This window comes from Drosophila mojavensis, unplaced genomic scaffold, assembly GCF_018153725.1.
Source record: "Drosophila mojavensis isolate 15081-1352.22 unplaced genomic scaffold, ASM1815372v1 contig_36, whole genome shotgun sequence".
Lineage (NCBI taxonomy): Eukaryota > Metazoa > Arthropoda > Insecta > Diptera > Drosophilidae > Drosophila > Drosophila mojavensis.
In genome coordinates this window covers 8675883-8695815 of record NW_025318858.1, presented here as the reverse complement: position 1 = coordinate 8695815, position 19933 = coordinate 8675883, and the positions used below count along the sequence as shown (strand labels likewise).

At 36.2% G+C, this 19933-nt stretch overlaps 1 protein-coding gene and 1 long non-coding RNA gene across 2 annotated transcripts; both read right to left on the bottom strand.

The window, feature by feature from the left end:
• Positions 1 to 2153: 2153 nt before the first annotated feature.
• LOC6576361 (serine/arginine repetitive matrix protein 1) lies at positions 2154 to 5137 on the bottom strand. Its single transcript, XM_002002316.4, has 3 exons — positions 4983 to 5137; positions 2557 to 3498; positions 2154 to 2496 (listed from the first exon to the last, which is right to left on the bottom strand). The coding sequence occupies exons 2-3, from the start codon at positions 3493 to 3495 to the stop codon at positions 2437 to 2439; spliced, it is 999 nt and encodes a 332-aa protein (XP_002002352.2). The 5' UTR covers positions 3496 to 3498; positions 4983 to 5137; the 3' UTR covers positions 2154 to 2436.
• Positions 5138 to 5981: 844 nt separating this feature from the next.
• LOC26527670 lies at positions 5982 to 7116 on the bottom strand. Its single transcript, XR_001449376.3, has 2 exons — positions 6840 to 7116; positions 5982 to 6506 (listed from the first exon to the last, which is right to left on the bottom strand). It is a non-coding gene; the product is annotated as an uncharacterized LOC26527670 (long non-coding RNA).
• Positions 7117 to 19933: the final 12817 nt, after the last annotated feature.

Sequence of the window (19933 nt, the reverse complement as noted above, 5' to 3'; positions counted from 1 at the left end):
CCTAGTTGTATATGCCCTAAGTCTATTCAAAATGGGAATGGATTTGCTTTTTAATAAATCTTTTCTCTCAAATAGTCCAATTCTGTGGACAGCATTTTCGCTTAAGCTTAACACATATTTCAGTTGACAATCTGGAAAGTCTGCAACAAGTTTACCCTTCCACTTCCAAATACACAAATACAAATGCTGAGAGAGTTGCCCACGCATTTGTTTCAATTTTCATGGAGTAGCAAAAAAGCAGAGCTGAAATTCAGAGTGAGCCACAAACTCATTTACACTTTTAGGCTAAAGCTGTCGGACGCTGAGTAATTTATGCATACAATAGCATTTAAATGCGTTTAGCGACGAGCAACTCAGTCCAGAGTCGAATCGTGTCGAGAGTTAAGTCAAGTCGGGTCGAGTCACTCGGTCAGTCACATAGACAGACAGACAGACAGACAGACAGACAGAAAGAAAGAAAGCATAGCTGGCAATTTGGGTTCCCTTTCATTTTTCACAGCGTTCCTTTCATAAAAGGCAAAACAGTTTCAGCGAAAAGAGGACAGTGGGGGTGATAGAGCGGGGGCTAGAGCTGAAGACAAATGAGCGTAATGGGTGCCAAAAGCCAAAGAGAGACACGGACGACATTTTATGCGACTTTGGGGAATTGTTTAGAAAATTGACAAATTATGGCCATAAGTGGCACGATTAGTTTCTGTTGGCCAAGTGTCCCAAGGTTGTCGCCTTTTCACTTGGCTTCTTTCCACACATATACCCAGGAATATTAGGACTTCATATATACATCTACATCTGCATATACTTATAGATTGTTTCAGTCGCGCTGCGTGTTATTAATAATTCAATTTAGCTGCCTCACAGCAGGCACAGCGGAGCACGCAACGATGAGCGAAATGCAGCCCACACCTGTTCACTCGGCGAAAGCTGTTCCTGTTCCACATTTTCTACCTAACTACCTTGGCCCATACACGCTCTGCTCATTATATATTCATGCAAGTTAAGTGCGAAAGCTCATATGGCGGAATAATAAATTGAATTTGGCCCACAAGCCTGCACAATTGCATAAGTAGCTCCACGTGCTATGCCCATTTATGGCATGCTCCTCATTTATTCTCCCTCTCCCACTCTCGCTCTCTATAGCTCTCTCTCTCTCTCTCTCTCACTCTATCTCTGGGCTCTGCTTGATGTCAGATACAAATGTATCCAAGTCCCGCCACTCACGCAATATTCACCCGCTTCCTGTTTCATCCTGCAGAAAAGCATTTAGTGCTACTCTTGGCTGCCATTAAAGTCTTAGTTTCGAAATTAACTTGAGATATCATTTTCGTTAGATTCAATACAATTGAAATTTATATTACGGCAGCACTTTGGCAGAGGGCGTGACATGCCCTATAAGATATGTAATTAGGATAAATATGACGATGGATTTGGCTCTGTTTTGAATGTTTTAGCTAACTGATTTGATGACTGATTTTTAAATATCGAACCTTGGCTTAGAATTAATCAATGCATACTTTTATCAGGGGGAAAAAAAGTAAGGTATGGTATGGTATTTCCATATAAGTAATAATGAATTCTCAGGTGAATAAAACCCCTACTCCGCATTCGATCGCTCAAAAATAAGGAGTTAAAATAGCTCAGGGTAATGTTGAACACGATTTTGAGTGGGAATTTTCCTATATATATGCGGCAGTTCCGATTCAGTCGTTCCACCTTCCCCTCGGTCGTCAGTCGCCCAAAGCTCATCAGCTTCTTCGAGGTAAATATTAAATATTGATAATTCAATATATAAAGCAGAATCGTAATAGTATTTGTAGCTGTGGATTAACTATTATGCTAATGATCAATGTGATAATCACCTTAAAGTAAATATAATTGGCTAATATTTTTAAAATAAATATATTATTTATGCTTAAAATAAATAGTATGATTATAAACATATTGCTGAATTAAATCGTAGGCTTCGTATTAACACTAAGAGAATTAAACTGTGATTTTCGATATATAAGTAGTAATTAATTACAACTGTAAAATATATTCTACATAAATATATTGTTCCCTCGATATGCTCTATATATTTATACTGAGTCCTTTGAGGGCAATGCAAATATCCTGAAACAAACACTAAATGCAACAATAAAAAAACACGTTCCACATATGTTTTACTTTCACTATCATTTATCTCTATCAATTTATGATAAAAATTAAGTTAAATTTTTTTAAAAGATTAGGTGACGCAGATTTCTAGTAGGACGACATGCAGCACATTTCACAGGTGGTTTCGTAGACAACATTGGGACAATTTCAAGTGGATGGTAGCCTCAGCTAGTGCAGATTTGCCACGATACTGATTGGATTAGGACTAGGACAAAATGCAGCACAGTAGACAGTTAGCATCGTTGACAAGATCTGCAGACAGTTTTTTAGCCGAGGGCACCCTCATTTTCCAGTGCAGACTTTACGCCGCTTGTGGCGACAGCTTTTGGTGACTTTGCAGGCCTAGGGAGATATCACTTGAGTATTATATGTGAGTGGAATCCACCTGAATGACTATCTCACCTGGCGGCGATAGAAATCCTTCTTACACTCTGGCAGTCTACACCATGCTCTTGCTGCTTTCATGACCAACTCCTTGGGCTTGAGGCCGCAGTGCTTGCGTCGATAGGCCCGCAGGAAGTTCAAATAGCCATTGTTTGTGATTGGGCCGGGCTTCTGGCACTTGATTCTCTTCGGACAACATGGCCGGGGCTTCGGACAGCAGGGCCTCGGCTTCGGACAGCAGGGCCTCGGCTTCGGACAGCAACGCCTTTTGCGCTTCGGGCAGCACGGCTTTGGGCAACAGGGTTTCGGGCGGCGTTTCCTTGGTCTGGGACAACACGGCTTAGGGCAACAAGGCTTCGGCTTGCGGCAGCGTGGTTTGGGTTTCGGACAACATGGTTTCGGTGGGGGGCAACATGGCTTCGGCTTTGGACAGCATGGCGACGGACTGCTGGGTTGGGGGCAGCATGGCTTACGGCGACGCTTCTTAGGACAAGGTGATGGGCAGCATGGATTCTTCTTGCGCTTCTTGGGGCAACAGCCGTCGTCCTGGTCATCCGTATCATCCGCATCATCAGCATCATCCGCATCATCAGCATCACTAGCATCATCAGCATCGTCAGCATCGTCAGCATCGTCAGCATCATCAGAATCAGCATCATCCGCGTCATCCATGGCGTCCATGTCCTCGTCTTCATTCTCGCTGGCCTTATCGCTGCCATTCTCGCTCTCCTTGCTGCTGACATCATTATCATCCTCGCCATCGACCTGCATAAACCGATAGTTCCTCCGTTGAGATGGGGTCAGCCTGTTCCACATCTTGCCACCGGTTATCGCATCAGGTACGTCCAGCCCACGTGCCTGCGCTGCGTAATCTCGCATAAAGTTTACAAACCCATTGTTGGTCACGGGCCCTCTGAGAAAGCTCTTTTGAGCTAACAGAATCGCGCTATCGCCCATTTTCTGTTGAGAAAAATTATATTGAATAAAATAAATTGTATTAAAATAAATTATATTATTTTTTATTGAATAAAAAGTGTAGGACTAATATGAATAAACCTAAAATAGATAATATCTCTCAGAGAACTTCGCCTCTGAGCAATTGAAATGGCACCTGCCTTAATATCACAGACAGAAGCAGACTCGGAGAATGTTATAGCCCAAAGACCCCTATAATTTCCATTGTTTAAGGCGCAAATGAGTGGGAAGGGGAGTGGCAGAAAGAGATGTGGAATGTCATCTATGAGTCCTTTAAAGCTTTTCTCTTTAGTTGATGTGAGTTGGATTTCTCCTTATATTTAAACTATCCAAATATGTATTATATTCAGTTGAGGCATTTGGCTTTGATAAGAATATATACAGTCAGTCACAAAAGTATTCGTCTCTATGGGTCCCCTATTAAAGTTCGTTTCTGCTCGATATGTAACAATGAAATCAATCGATCGTTCTCACAAAATGGGGTAGATCAAATATTTATCTATCTATGAATATACGACAATTATTGTGCACAATGCTTTGCCTGACGTTATTGTTTCACTCGATGAAGCTCTTTTGCAGCTAATGGACTAAATTGTGAGAGAGAAGCTGTCAGATGACTGCAAAAGACGAGAGGCGCACTTCAAGGCTTACAAAGAAAAAATCGCTAAAGCCAAGTGGCTTATAATGGAGCAACCTGTGCTTGGAGAATATGTAGAGGAGAAGTGCATCAGACAGCTAGTTGTAAGGGGCTTTATGCTTTTGATTAAGAAATTGACAAGCAGCGGCAACATTTCCAGCTGAAGATGCGAGAGCTGGGTTGGAGCTGAAAGAGGAATTAACAGCACAGAGGGAGCCTGGCTGATGGCGCACTAGAGGTAAGTGCAGAGGGCGTTGAGCGATTATCATTAGCCGCCAGAATAGTTGCCATTTAGCACGCACAACGAGCAGCAGTGGCTGCACTGGCAGCAGCCGCAGCAGCAGCAGCAGCAGAGGCAATGCAACGTGCAGTTGCAACAATGTTTGACTAATTGTTTGCTGTTGTAGCAGCAAAGGTAGAAGCAGGAGAAGCATCAGAAGCAGGAGTAGCAGTGGTAGCAGCTCGACAGATGCAACAAAATTTGCATGCATTGAGCCCTTTGGCCACCCAACCACCCACTCGGCTGCACTGTCAACTGTTGTTGTTGTTGTTGCTGCTGCTGTCTGGTTTGCTGCACGTAGCCGTGCAGTGGCAGCAACTGCAGCAGTAATTGCAACAAACAATTAGCGTCACTTGGATTTATGTTTACGAGCGGCTGCCTCGGCATTATCCCGGCAGAGCCAAAGCCCACACACAGAGCACCCTTCACTTTACTGTTGATGTTGCGTGCGTGTGCAAAGAGAGAGTTGCCTCAATCACAAACTTTTGCTCAAAAAAAACAAAAAAAAAAAAAAAAAAAAAAAAAAATCCATTTATATTATATTGAACTTACCTATTTTTTTTGTTTTATAAATATTTATCTTGATACAATTTTAGAGCACATATACAAAATTTATTACACAAATTTCCAAACACAAACTAAAGGGATATAAAATTAAAAAAAAAAATCGGTTGTTTGTTTCACGAGCTGTGACTAAATACTGAACTACTTAGAAAATGAGTTCCGGTAGCTGCTGTGGGTCACCGATTGATAAAGCATGGAGTACTATGTTTTTAGATTATTTATGATTTAGACTTAAAATATGAAACCCAGCTACTTTGATTGAACTGGTTTCAGTATACCCCGTACTCACGGTAATGGGAGTTTAAGTTCATGTTTGTTGTCTGTCTGTAAACTTGAAATTCTTGACCACAAAATTTAATATCAACAATGGCAAATTGTGGAGATTTATGAAATATACTCTTTTGTTTGTCTTTATATATCGTATTGGATTTTCTGATTGCTCAACTCATTTGCTTATAAGCGGATCTTAAATGCCGAAAGAACTTGGGATGTCAAGAGTGGAATAATTACCCTATTAGTTATTATAGTCCCCCGATTTTGAGTCAACCTGCATGTTATAACCCTGGGAATACCAAATAAGGGTTTAATATAATAGTTTTACTACTCGATATGAGAATGATTTCTGTCGTACTAATTTGTATTGGACTACATCATCCATGGCTTCTAAGGACGTGGGACTAAAGCGCCAACATAGGAAGTTTTTAGCTGCGCTCCTCGCCATTCTCAAAAGCTTTCCACCTACGCGTAAATTAAAATTGAATTTGTCGTCTTTCAGAGCAGTTATACGTGAGCTGAATAGCAATTTAGTTTTTAAAACATATCGGGATGTTTATGTATATTAATATTGACAAATAATCATATTAAGTACTTAGATCAGCACTTGTAGATAAAACACTTCCTTTGATTATCTTGACGAAGGTCTATGAAGCACTATAAAAGAGTTTTCGATCTATCAACAACTCTTCAGACAAATAAAACCAATTCAACTTATTCTTTTAATTTTTATTCATGTGTAGTAGTGGACGTCTTAGTGTGAAAATAATGCTAACAATAAAAATAACAATGAATTTTGAAAAATATTCTCAGCAATGCAAAGATCGAGCGTCTTGCTTTACATTTGAATGCGCTTTGAGTAGCATTCGTTATTTGAGCGGCTTATTGTCGATAGTGAAGGGCATTGCTTCGAATGGACAGACGTACAGATTTATATCCAACTAGGCATAAACAGAACAGCGATTGCTAGTTCAATTTTATGGCGATTAGAATTCTTCTTCTTCTTCTTCTTCTTCAGGTATCAGTAGCTCGCAGCTTGTAAGAATTACGGTTGTCTCTGTGCCCTCTTGATGCGCCCCCCATTTGCGAATTAAGGTAGATTCTATATAATTGCAGCTAGCTCGTTCACCTTTGATAGAAATCGAGTCGGCCAATTGGATTTACTCTCGTTTCATAAAGATCAAGCCCAGGTCTTTGCGATCTTTGTGAAGTTAAACTCAAGCTGCCATTCTGATTGTGCTGCAAAAAAATCAGAATAATGAGAACGACTTTTCATATCCCAATCCATCCCTGAGCTGCCGCCAGCTAAGCCCGTTGATTTATGAATTGGACGCGATTGCAACATCAACGCCTCGACCCAACCAAGCCAAGGCAAGGCAAGGCAAGTGGAGCTAAGCCAGGCGCCAGCAATTGCTTGTAATGAATGTTGTTGCACCATGTAAATGACGTCATTACATGGCAGTGGGGCGTGGCAGGCGTCCAGCTGAAGGCGGCTTTACAGTATATACGATAGCTCGCGCGCGCCTCCGTATTTATCCAGCTAAAATGATTTCTATTTTATTTTTCACTTACCTCAGTTGTAGCAGTTCGACTTAAAGTGAAAGCATCTAAAAAGAAAAGTTCAGACTTACAAAAAAAAATATATATATATATTATTCTTTCATAGGAAAACGTTATGAACTATCCGTGTGTTAAATTTATACTAAAAATTTATGAAAAACTCAGGGCTAAGCTGTGCCCAGTGGTGATTGATAAATCGTGGGCTGCTATGTGAAGAGAAGAAAATTATATAAAAAACCGAAATATAAATATTGTGTATATATTCCTGTTGTATCAAATAAGGATTGATGTCATGATCTACAAAAGCCGAATTACATATATTTACATATATTGTCTATATTCAGATTCATACAGTTTTAGTGGATCCATAGATTCATAGAGAGATTTTCTATTTATCAATTGTTGAGAACAGCAAAGAAATCGTTTATGCCAATCAGGCATAAAAACAACAGAAGCAACAAGAAAGGCAAAAACTATTAGAAACTCGGTTCGTTTTGATTGGATTGAATTGGTTGGGTATTGTGGTTCGACTTCGGCGTCGGCTTCCGTGCGACGCCGCCGGATATAAGGAGCACATCCTGTGCGAGCGTGTGCTGTGGTCTGTGCCTTGGCCTCAGCCAGCGCTTAAATTATGTGCGAGATTGAGAGAGGGAGAGAGAGGAGAAAAACCTTTTCCACTTTTTACACTATGAAGTTTTTTCTGATTCGACTCCTGCAGCTGTTTATTAAAATTGTAAGCCGCAGGCTCTGCGATTAAAACACACACACACACACACACACAGGGCTCGAAAGGATATTGGATACATGATTCAGTATTCAAGATTTCATGTATGCCAGACGGTTTTCTATTATCTCTAAAATGTTATGATTTATTATATGCGGGTTCAAGTTTATGTTTGGGCCATAAATTGTCTGCCCCCAAGGGGGAATCAGAGACGCTGCCGGTTCTTGTCCATAGTCAGAGTCAGAGTCAGCCTTTGGCTGCTCTCTCTCTCTCTATCTCTCTCTCCCTCTCTCTCTCTACCGGCAGCAGTTAAGCCAATTAATTGGCCTTAGATTTATTAGTTTTATTTTTTCACAACCCTTTTTGCCTTGCAACTCTTTAATAGTGAGGCGCGTATGTGTTTTGATTTATTGCGCGAACTATTTCAGCCGAAAACGGAAGTTTAGCTCCTTTGGCACGCACACAGACAAAGCCAGGTAATAATAGTACATGTGTGTGGGTGTATGACTCTCCCTCTTTATGTGTGAGTTCGTTTGCCCGGAAGGCGTGGCATTTGCATATAAATAGATATGTCACCTAAAATATTAGATACATGCGAATTGCCTCGCTTCGCTGAGCCTTCGAGCCAGACAAGTTGTTGCGTGTTCACTCAGCAACAACAACAACAACAACAATAACAACACCAAGGGCGATAATAATAGCAGCAATAGTGGGAGTAAAGACGGTTTTCCATTAAATTAGTCTAAGTGTCAAATGTGACACACAAAATGCTGCTGACACTCATCTTAGCCATTCATTGTATCTAAATTATTAACTAGGTCAAAAGGCAGCACGCGATATTTTTTTTGTTTTTTTTTGTTTTGGTGTTTTTATTAAGAGTCCCGTAAGGAACTGTCACAAGCCAAATGTGAGAAGCGCAATTTATGGGATAAGTTGTCTAAAATATGAAAAATATAAATAATTGCTATAAGTAAATGTTGAATTGAAAATGTATTTTATTTAATTACTTTGAGTGGAAACCCAGATCAAATTGAAGAAAGACAAATTTGTCTAAACTCTTGTAATTCTCTTTTAATGTTATATCATTATTTATATTACCGGAATTACTTGTTCATTTTTAATCATGTGAGGTAGATTAAGAATATTATAAAATAACTTTCTAGATAAAAATTTTAAATTATGGAATACAAAACATTATTTTACGCATAATTCAAACTACTTATTTTAAACTCTATGTTTGCAAATAATAAAATAAAAATAATAAAAAAAAACATTATTTCATTTTGCGCTTTAGAAAAAAAAGGTTTCCTAGTTTATATTTTATAGCTAACTTATTAAATTTTTTTTGGGAATTTTTTGAAATTTTTTATAATTGATAAATATAAATGGTGAAACATCTTTCATAGCTTAAGTTCCCTTATACTTTTATTCTTTAAACTATTATACTGTACTATATTTATTATTAGTTATACACCAAATTCTATGAAATGTACCAAAAATCTCTAGACACTCAGTGCAAACCCCTTTTTGGCCTTCGTCTTATTGCACCTAATTGAAATACATTTTTTGTTGTCCATTTTCTGCACTTGTTATGCTTTTGGCTTTCAACACAAATGTCACATGTGCGTATGCGTGTGTGTGTGTGTGCTTGTGTGCGTGAGCGTAATGCATGCTCAATAGCTTAAATTATGCGTGCGTGTGGAATATGCAATTTGAATGTGAAATAGTTGACATTGGCCACACACGGGCAGAGCCACAAAACAGAACAGAGCAGAGAAGAACAGAGCGGAGCAGAGAAGAGCAGAGCAAAGCAGAGCAGAGCAAAAGCAGAACCGCGCGGCACGAGCCAATTGCACAAAATCAACGCAAAAACCTCAGCAGCATTTAGCAGCGATGCATAAATCATGGAATACTTAACAGTGCACACGCACACACACTACACAAACACACACACACACACACACACACACACTATACGCATATAAATTGGTTGGATGTCCTGCTGCGTAACTGGCTCGCGGTTGTTTTGATTTCGTTTGCAACCTTTAATTAGAAATAGTGCCACATTCTAAATGAGCCGAGGCTACACACCGGGCCGCAGCAAAAACAAATTAAATATTGAAAAACGGAATAATAATTATGATGGCAATCGAAATGGACTGGGGCAGGTGGTTGCAGTTGGGGATATGGGGATATGGGGAGTGCGACCACAGTCATATATATTCATTTTTGCATTTATGCACAAAATTAACTAATTTAAGTGACATACGAAATATTTGGTTGCATTTCGGTCAGCTGCTACAAAAACCAAACGACAAATTCGTGGCATTGCATTGAATTGCCCGCCAATCGAGTTATAATTGACTTAGTTCCTGCAATATAGAACAGCGTGTGCACATTCAGTATTCACTATTCACTATTCACTATTCGGTATTCAGTATTCAGCATTCAGTATTCAGTATTCAGTATTCTGTGCGTACACATCAAAACATGATAAACAGATTCATGCTGCAGCCATCAATTACTAATTAAAATTGTATAAGTATGTTTTAATTGCCGGCGATTGATGTAGTAGATGTCAAATACATACATATATACAAACATAGATAGTTTTAGAGGTATCTATAACGCATAAAATAGATGTTGTTGCCGATTACAATATTCCACCTACAAGGTTTTAATAATTAAATATATTATTTTCGATAACAATATTTCAGCTATTGATAAAATTATTGTACACTTCGGATTAATTCAATCAGACTTTCCATTCAATCATGTAACGTGCTCTCTCGAAAATACCAAAATAATTATTTTTGGCTGAGTTTGCAGAGCATCCAATGTGAATTAGCATTTGATATCACAGGTAAGAGGCATGAAGAGCTTGAAATTGTACACCAAATTCTTGCTTTGAGGGAACAAAATTATAATCGAATGCATAAAAAAATAAATAATAATAATAACAATAATAATAATAACAATAATAATAATATTAGTAATAATAATGTCTAAAAATGTTTTTCTATTTTGATATATAATTGCTTTTGCCATGGCTATTATTTTACCCCCTATATTAATAAACTTTTACTTTCTGAAAACAACAATTTAAATGATTATTAATTGAAACGATTTTTTTTTTTTAATTTTATTATGATTTTTTTTTTTTTTGGTAATAATAATTTTAATTTAATTTAATTTAAATAAGTACATTTGTAGATATATTTTTTAAATTGTATTTAAAAACTTTTGAGCAGCCTTAAACGTTAATTGCTTTAATTCTCTAAATACCACATTGTTAATAAAAAAAAAAGTGAGAATAATTTATATTTTGTTTAGCGAAATATATATTTAATAGATTTTATCGTGTGTTATTTAATATTTGCTCAATATTATTCACAATTTCACCTTTGTTATTGATAAAATAAGAAGAAGTCTATCTGCTCAACATTTTATTAGATTGTATGAGCTATTAAAAGACTTTAAACCAACATTGCGAAATGCAGCTGTAAGTTATATTTATATATATAATATTTATTATTTACCAAATTTATTAATTTTTCTAAAAATTTTCCATATTTTTAACATGTTTTGTATTATTTTATGTAACATTTTTAGCATTTATTTTATTTCAAAATGCTACTAAATAACTCCCTGAGCATAGCACATTGGCATAGAATTTTCCAAGACAAATTTCGTAGCCCGAGAGCAAGATGAATAGTGACTTGGCAATAAGAATGCCTTCGTGACTTCAGCATGATTCAGTTACGCAGGCAATGCAAAGACAAACGATTAGCACGGCCACTTCAAGCTTCACTGGCAGACAGAAGAATTTGCGCTCGTTGGGACTGCGGCGTCTGAGCTGAGCTGCAGGTTAATTGAGTAAGAAATATGCTCACAATCTGGTATGGTATCTGAGCTATGAGACAATGCGGAGCAACAAAGCAATGCAGCTCAGCTGTGCGATATTGTCTGCAAATGAGGGCTAAGCGATATGGATTTAGAAGCAATGCCGCAGATGCTTTCGTTGGCCTACAAAACAGAAATTAACAAAAGAAATAAGCTTAACATTTCCTGCCTCAATGCCAGTCAACCGAGAGCATATGGAAGAGAACAACAAAACAAATACTAGAAAAATGCCAGCTAATAGCCAAAGTCTATTGTCATAGTTGGTTAGATCGTGACCGGGGTCTACTCTCGAAAGACATTCCAATAACTGTACAACATCCGGCCGGGCCACACAATGCCAAAAACGTTTCCAATTTCAATGGCGAAATATTTCTATTTGAACATGAAAATATTTTTAGCAGCAGTTAATATGAGTGCACGTGTGTGTGTGTGCACGCGAATGTGAGCGTATGAGTGTATATGTGTGTGTATATAGAGATCTAAACGACTTTTCACCTGGCAACGACGAGATAACACAATGGCAAAAAAAAAAAAAAAAAAATAGAAGCTTAGCCTATGTGACTGAGCGACTCAACGGTACCCTAAGTACGACGAAAAGCTGCTTTATATCTCTCCTCATATTCGCTTCATGTTATAAATATTATTTAAGGGAAAATACATGTGGATATATATTTTAAATACATATATTTATATGTTGAAGTGAAGGATATCTTCGATAGATTTCTAATTGAGGAAGTATATATAAGATGTTAATTTTAAATAAAAAGATATGATTTCGTCTTGCTGCAGAATTTTCTGATATTATATCAGATGTAAATACATATATAAATACATATATATATATATATATATATATATATATATACATATAAAATAAATTATTTATCTATAACAATAATTATCTCAATATGTTAAATATCAACTATGTCTAATCTGGGTTTCATTTGAATCATCGTCTTATAATAAGTAAAGTTACAAAACTCTCTCAATTCTACATTTTACCATTGAGCAGAAAGAGTATAGACAACCGACTAACAGGAATAACATGCGATGCACTTCTCGACAGAGGTTGGCTGGGTCATGTGTGTATACATATATGAATGGAACCGGTGACGTATGCACTTGACTTGACTTGCACATTTGTGGCGAAAGGCAGCAGGACGAGGAAGAAGTCAATTCGAGCCGCAGTCAAATCCAAAGAAAAATAGTTATTGTTAGGCAAGAGAAGAGATGAGCAGATAGAGTGGATGAGATAGAGAGAGAGAGGAAGAAAATGAGAGAGGGAGAGAACAAGCAAGCAAACCTCTCTAACAAGTTGGCAGCAGTCAGTAAGTAGCTTTATTATGGGATTTTAAGTTATTACACCAGAAGAAGAAGAAGAATAATAAGAATGGAACGACAGAGAGAGAGAGAGAGAGAGAGAGAGTATGAGCTGAGCGTTGGCAAACAGGCAACTGGGTGCCATTGCGAGCCACTCACATATGCAGTTCTTTACACTTGAGCGAGAGAGGCTTACGAATCTGTGATGATATGCACCCACAGCTGCAGAAGGCTGAGCATTTCTCAATATGTAGGTTTTCGATAGTTGTGAGTAACCAGGATTAGAATTTATGTTTGCTTGTCGATGCTGTTAAGTCAGTGTGAGAGATTACTTAAAAGATTGTTGTCCAAATTTTATTCGTCTACAGTTTGAATACCCTCTTGATTAATATTAATAAAAAACATTTTAATCCTCTATTATATATATATATATTAATTGCCAAGTGTTTGGTTCCGGTTCTCAGAATTCACTTTATCTCCTCTTAAACGTAAGGTGATTAGCAACTTTTTACGGTTTTTTTTATTTTTATTTTTTATTTATTTATTTATTTTTTTTTTTTGCCAAGCCGATGCCAGTTGAGTTTTAATCCTCGAAAAGCTGTAGCCTAATGAAATTGCACCGACTCACTGCACAGAGTTTGAGATATTGCTAAGAGCTGGCCAAACAGACCAGCCAACAGTTAATCCTGCCCGCAGCTATTATTATTATGGCATTTTGCTATTCTGAATATTGCTATTGATGTTGCGGGCTTAGCCGCAAACCAACTGAATTTGCAGTTCATTTTGTCTGCAGTCTTCACTTCACTGAGATATTTTGGTTGCCTTTGGCGGAGGCCAGAGTGAAAGCACCGACCGGGCAACTACCCTGTAATGGAGAAAAATTATCCATAATAACATTATATTTTCTACTTAATAATTGATGAATTATATAATAATTTTAAATTTATAGACAAAATTAAAGAAGTCAGTAAACAGTGCTTTATTATGTCATTATTTATATTTTATTATTTTATTATATACATTAATACTAACTAAAATATATAAATTCAATAAGCAATATATTAAATAATAATTTATTTATTATTATATTATTACTATTTTATTACATATATTAACACTAACTTAAATAAATAAATTAATGAAATAATATATTTAATAAAAATGTATATACAAGAAATTAAAATACTGAAACTATTCAGGAAAAGAATTTTATAATTTATATATTTTATTGTTATTTGAAATGCCGTGCTAAAAAAAAAAAATATACTCAGAAATATAAAATATAATATAAATTCAAAATAATTTTCGAATACAATCTTATCAGGACAAGTTGCAATTATTATAATTATTATATTTCCGATTTTAATAACATTTTTTATCTAAGTACAGCTTCTTTAAGATAATTTTTTAATTAAACTTCAATTCTATTAATTGAACATCGATTTTACTGTATAGTCCTCTAATTATATTACACTTCGTTTGAAGCTCAACTCCTGCATATAGATAAGTATCTAAAAATAAATATGTATGTGCGTATATAAGTAAAGGATATTCTCCTGATTCACTTTGTTCTCCTTTGCCTGCTATTATTATGATTTTCCCTTTTATGTGCTGTGTGGCCTCAACCTATTTTATTTTCTGTTTCACTTTTTTTTTCGGCTTCCTGCTTTATATTTTCTGTATTTGTATGGCCTGTAGGCAAGGTGCCTGCTGCTCGAAACCTGTGTTTTTTGTTGTTGTTGTTGTTGTTATTATTATTTTGTAGCGCTGTGCGTTGCCTTTTCCGACTTATCGACATAATTATCTTAAAAAATATGAAATTATATATCGCGCATAAAAAATGCCAACATAAAGAGAGGCTGCAGGAGTGGCAGGAGGAGGAGCGGGAGTTGGAGCTCCCTTGTAGAGGCAGACGAAAAGGAAAGTTCAAGACGAGTGCTAGCCACGCCCCCAGCGCCCTTTGATTATGTGACCGTGATAGCGGCGCTGGGTCGTTGCTGCTGCTGTTGTTGTTGCTGTTCTTGTTGTTGTTGCTGTCCTTGTAAGCTGGAAGAAAGTTAAGGAAACTGGCAAGCACTTCTCATTAGAATGCTCACAGCGCAGATTTGACAAGGCAGCTCGCCTAAATGCAGGTAACGTTTTTCACTTTCCCACACCTACAGCTCTAAGTGAGTGTGAGTGTGCGAGTGTGTGTGTGTGAGCTTGCTTCGTCCCTTACGCGCAGTCACGCAATTTCCCTTTTGGTGCCCTACAATTGCCGTTGCTGTTGTTGTTACAGCTGCGCATTTTTAAACAAGATTAAAGCGCGCACGTCGCCAGGTTGGTAAAGAAAAAAACTGTCGTGACAGGAGACGGCCGGAGTGGGGATTGTGGGGGTGTAAAAAGAAACGGAGATGAAATATTGTTAAAGACACAGGACACAGGAGCGTAGGAGGACGCAGGATTTGCTGACGGCAATTTGTTGACTTGACTGCAAATGTGTCGCATCTTAATGCGTTCTTATTAAATATCTGAGAGCAGCAACAACAACTACAACAACAACAACAAAATAGAAAAGTGTAAAACATTTTGAACTGGAATTCTTTAGAAAATATATATTGCATAATTGTATGGGAACATTTTTGTTAAGAAATTACGAAGTTCAGATTCCATTCAATTGTTGAATTAATTTCATCAAGAGAACATCAAGTATGACAAATTAAAATAGGTGGAAAATCTCATCGTCAAATATTGTATTTTAGGGCATTAATATATTTCGTAGATAAAATATTTATAAATAAATTAAAATAAATAAAGTTATGTTTATTATTTACATTAAACTCAAACTATGAACTTCATTTTCGTATTAAACAGAACCAGAAGATTAAAACCTTACCATTTTTTGTAAACGAAATTCGTGAGTTTATTTAATATTCTAAACTTTATTCATATATGTTTATATTTTCGATTCAATATATTTAAAATGTCGATTCGGTCACTTATGTTGTCAAGCCAATACAACAAACATTGTGGGCGTAAATTCGTTGAAAATTCGCAATAGCTTGGCATGTATATATGCTTTATATATATTGCTTAAATCAATGTACACATAGTATGTAATGAATATGTTGCCTTCATTGAAATAATTAAGCCACAAAAAATGTCGTAGGTGTGCATATCATTGATGACCTAAAAGGACATGTTATGCAACTTTATATAAATATATTTGTATTTGAATGTGGTACATTTATACATATATACATATATAATTTTTTTTTCTCACTTAATTTACATTCTTGCCGTCTGTTGCGCAATAAATTCGTTTAATGGAGTTTAAAATCGGTTGGACAAATTTATTTAAAAAGATAGCGCAACAGGCTTGGAATACCAATGACAAATACCCTGTAACTATATGAGTGAATAATAATAATAATGAATTCTTATGAATAATATTTAACGGCAATAATAATATGAATATATGAAAAATATATAACGGCAAAAATATAAATTTATCATAGCATCAAGGGCTATCTATTGAGCAAAGCATACCCCTTTTAACTAGTGAGTGCACGTATTAACAGGCAATGGGCATTACGCTGTGGGCGTGACAACCTACATGACACTGCGCCCATACATTAAATGTAATTATTTCTTTAATTAAAATATTTAGCACAACAGCAAAAAATAAGAATGAGAGCAGCGAATAAAAAAAAAATCAACTTCGACAGTTTTCGTCTTTTTTTTTTTTTTTTTTTTTGTCGTTGGATTTTACTGTAAACTGTGCGTAACTGTTCATAAAGTTAAATAATTCCCATTAATTGAATTCATTAAAAATATGACTGTATATCTGTGAGCATCAATCTGCTTTGCATATTCATTATGTATCTGAATGTTCAATGAACAGAAAATGTTTTTCTTTGAGTTTGTGAATAAAGAACTAAAGACAATACATAATTAAGTATTTTATGTATTTTATGTATTTAATCATTTATATGTATACATAAGTCACTTTGCAAGGGCAGCTTAAATCTCTTTTCAGTTTCCTCGATGTGATTACGTGGACATTCTTAGAAACTCTCTCTTATCAATCGTTAAGGGAAGTCGGCTAACTAGATTCCCACGAGCTTTATCTGCTCTCCACAACACCTTTAAGGTTTCCGCTTGGCATCTGGGCACTCAACAGTAAATCAAATACAAAATACCGGCACGTGCGTGCCACAGTCACAGAGCAAGTCAGTTGCCTTGACCTAAGCCTAATCAGAAAACTTGCTTTCGTCTCGTTGGACTTTTCTTGGACTTTCTTTAGTGTAGGGCAGAGGGAGCATCGAAAGGCCGCAGAACTTATGACAAAGCAGTTTGCAAATCCTATTGATACATTTTTTAAGTTAAATATGGCCATGATAGAAGGATCTTAGCGGCAGCTATCCTTTTAGCTTCCGGCCGCTTCGACTGTAGCCATCTATAAATCACAGGCCCAAAAGCAGCTCGGACTCTAGCATTGGCTGTGGCTCACAATTTCGACTCCTGTTGCTGCTGCTGCTGGGGCTGTTCCTTCTTCTGTTTTGTGCCACTCTAATCGCATTAAAATCTAAACAGCAAAATCTTTACTACGTGTTCTTGTTAACTTCTACCAGGTTCAGGCGAAAGTAGAGGCGACTCTTTTAACAGCGCCTTCTGTTGTGTCTGGTCATGAATAGAATATGATTACTACATTATGCAGTTAACAGGGTACCGAACTATGAATACGCTCTTTTTTATACTTTATTCAAAATTGTTAGATAAAAAATGTTTATTTTATGTTTTGAGATACTTATTGATATTTAAATTTATTTACCATGTTATAGCTTCATTTATTCATTTATTTGTATTTTTTATAGCATATACAATAATGATTTCAAAGCCTTATGTCTTATTAACAGAATAATTGAAAAAAATTAAAATTAAAATTAAATAAAATAAATAAATAAAAACTCCGAATATAACATAACAAATGAACATATTTAAATTTCTATTTTTATACCCATATATTTTAAAATAATATATAATTGAAATATTTAAAGCCCGCAAAAAAAGAAAATTAAAATAAAAATAAAAATATATAATAATAAATATTAATTAAATTAAAAATTAAATAATAATAAGCATTCAAACTATTCAAATCAAAAAATATTCTATACAAAAAAAAAATAGAAAATATAGGTTAAAAAATATTACAGATTTATTTATTTATTAAATGTAAATCAATTTTAAGACATCAATTAATATTAAAATATTACAGCGGATTTATATTATATATATTGTTTTATATTATATTTTTAACTTATTTTATTTATATTATATTTTTAACTTAAAATTTTAATTTTAAAATATTTTAATACATATATACTTCATTAATAGTAATAATGATAGTTTTTGTTTTCAGATTTGCATATCAGTATTATTTGATTCACCGAGCTTCCCTTCCCCTAGATATTGTTTTCAGTTTAATAATTTGTTTAGAATTTTCACGTGAAACTTGGGCAAATTATTTACTTATGTTGGCTGCTGGAAAAATATTGATGAATTTAGAGCTGTTGCCAACAGTGAGAACCAAAAGTTTTACAACAGGCGCAAATTTAATTTAAATTTGTTTTTCAGCTTGTCCGTTTGTCACCGAAGAATGAGAAACACAGAGAAAGAGAGAGAGAAGAGAAGGATGGCGTAAAAATGACCCCGGGAGAGAATGAGATGGAGATGGGAGAGTTAGTTAAGGTGCGGGCGGTTGGTAAATGGATTTTCTTTTATTTCTGTATGTTTGTTGCTCCAGACTTTCAGACCAACAGCCGCTAGCCCTGGGGGGTTAAGAACTTTGAACTTGCCGCAACTTTCTGGTCGAGGGTTGTTTTCCCTTTTTCCCCCATTTCCCATTTCCTCAACGCTGCCCCAGTCCAGCACAGCATCGGTTGCTGGTTGCCGCATGTGACATCGTTTGATTGCTCATGAAATCGATCGATTGTCGAAACGTGTTGATTGTATTGTTGCCATTGCTGTTGTTGTTGCCATTGTTGTTGTTATTGTTGTTATTTTTGGTCCCCCGCAAAAGCGAAAAGGTCAAAAGTTTCAGCTCGTAAAATTTGGCATACAAAATGAAGTCCCGGCTTTATGATGAAATTATTTAAATACGCTGCAGCAGCAGCATCAGCGTCAGCATCAACATCAGCCGTAGGAGCAGCAGATGGTCATTAAAAATGCATGCAAAGCTCCCCTGGGGTGGGTGGCTGTTACACCCACAGCGCCAGCCACTGCTTGGCTGGTCTCCCCACTCATTTGCCAAGAGTGTGTGGCCCAATTTTGTGTGCATGATTAATCACAGTCATAACTGATATGATATGATTGGAGCCACTTTCGTGCCGTGATTCTGTGATTTGTGCAACTGTTCGCATTAAAATCATATTGATAGGCTCTTCTCTCTCGCTCTGGCTCACGCTCACTTGTCCCAAATGATGGATGCCCCATTTGGCAGCAGAGCTTGTCCCATGCACTGGAATACTCGCATACTCGGATACTCGATACTCGACACACGACACTCGCTCTTCGTTCCATCCACTAATTAGAGTGACACCCAAGTGTCAACGACATTTCAGGATTGTGCGAGTTCTATCAAGCAGTTGGGCGTGCCGCTGTCGTCACATGTTGCTCAGCTCCTTAGCAGGAGTCGAGCTGAGTGGTTAGCTAGAGTGATTGATTGATTGTTGATTCTCAAATGCTGAAGCGCTTAGATATGCCATCCACTATGCACAATACTTGTAGCTAGCTGACTTGGCAGATAATCGAAATTAATTAAATGTTTCGTGAATTGAACGAATTTAGAGGAAAAAAATTTAAATTTAATAAATTAATACAAATTAATACAATGCAAAAAAAAAAAAAACAAGAAGCTCATGAAAAAACTAAAATTTTAAATATCTAAAATCGAATATGAATATTATATATTACATTTAAATGCATATTGTCCACATTATTAAAGTCATGCAAATATATCTATATATTTACTATTGTATTCTGTGCATGTGATCAATATGCCAATTGGATTCGCATTAGAACTCAAACAAATTTCGATTCTATTAGCCACCGCCCCTAGAAAAAAACTAACATTTTGGCATCATTAGCTAAAACACTTTGGGTTTGAGTGTGATAAATG

Coding starts and splice junctions, on each gene's coding strand:
- LOC6576361 (XM_002002316.4), bottom strand. CDS start 3,495: ATGGGCGATAGCGCGATTCTGTTAGCTCAAAAGAGCTTTCTCAGAGGG. Junction 2,497..2,556: donor AGGATTTCTATCGCCGCCAG/GTGAGATAGTCA, acceptor ATATCTCCCTAG/GCCTGCAAAGTCACCAAAAG.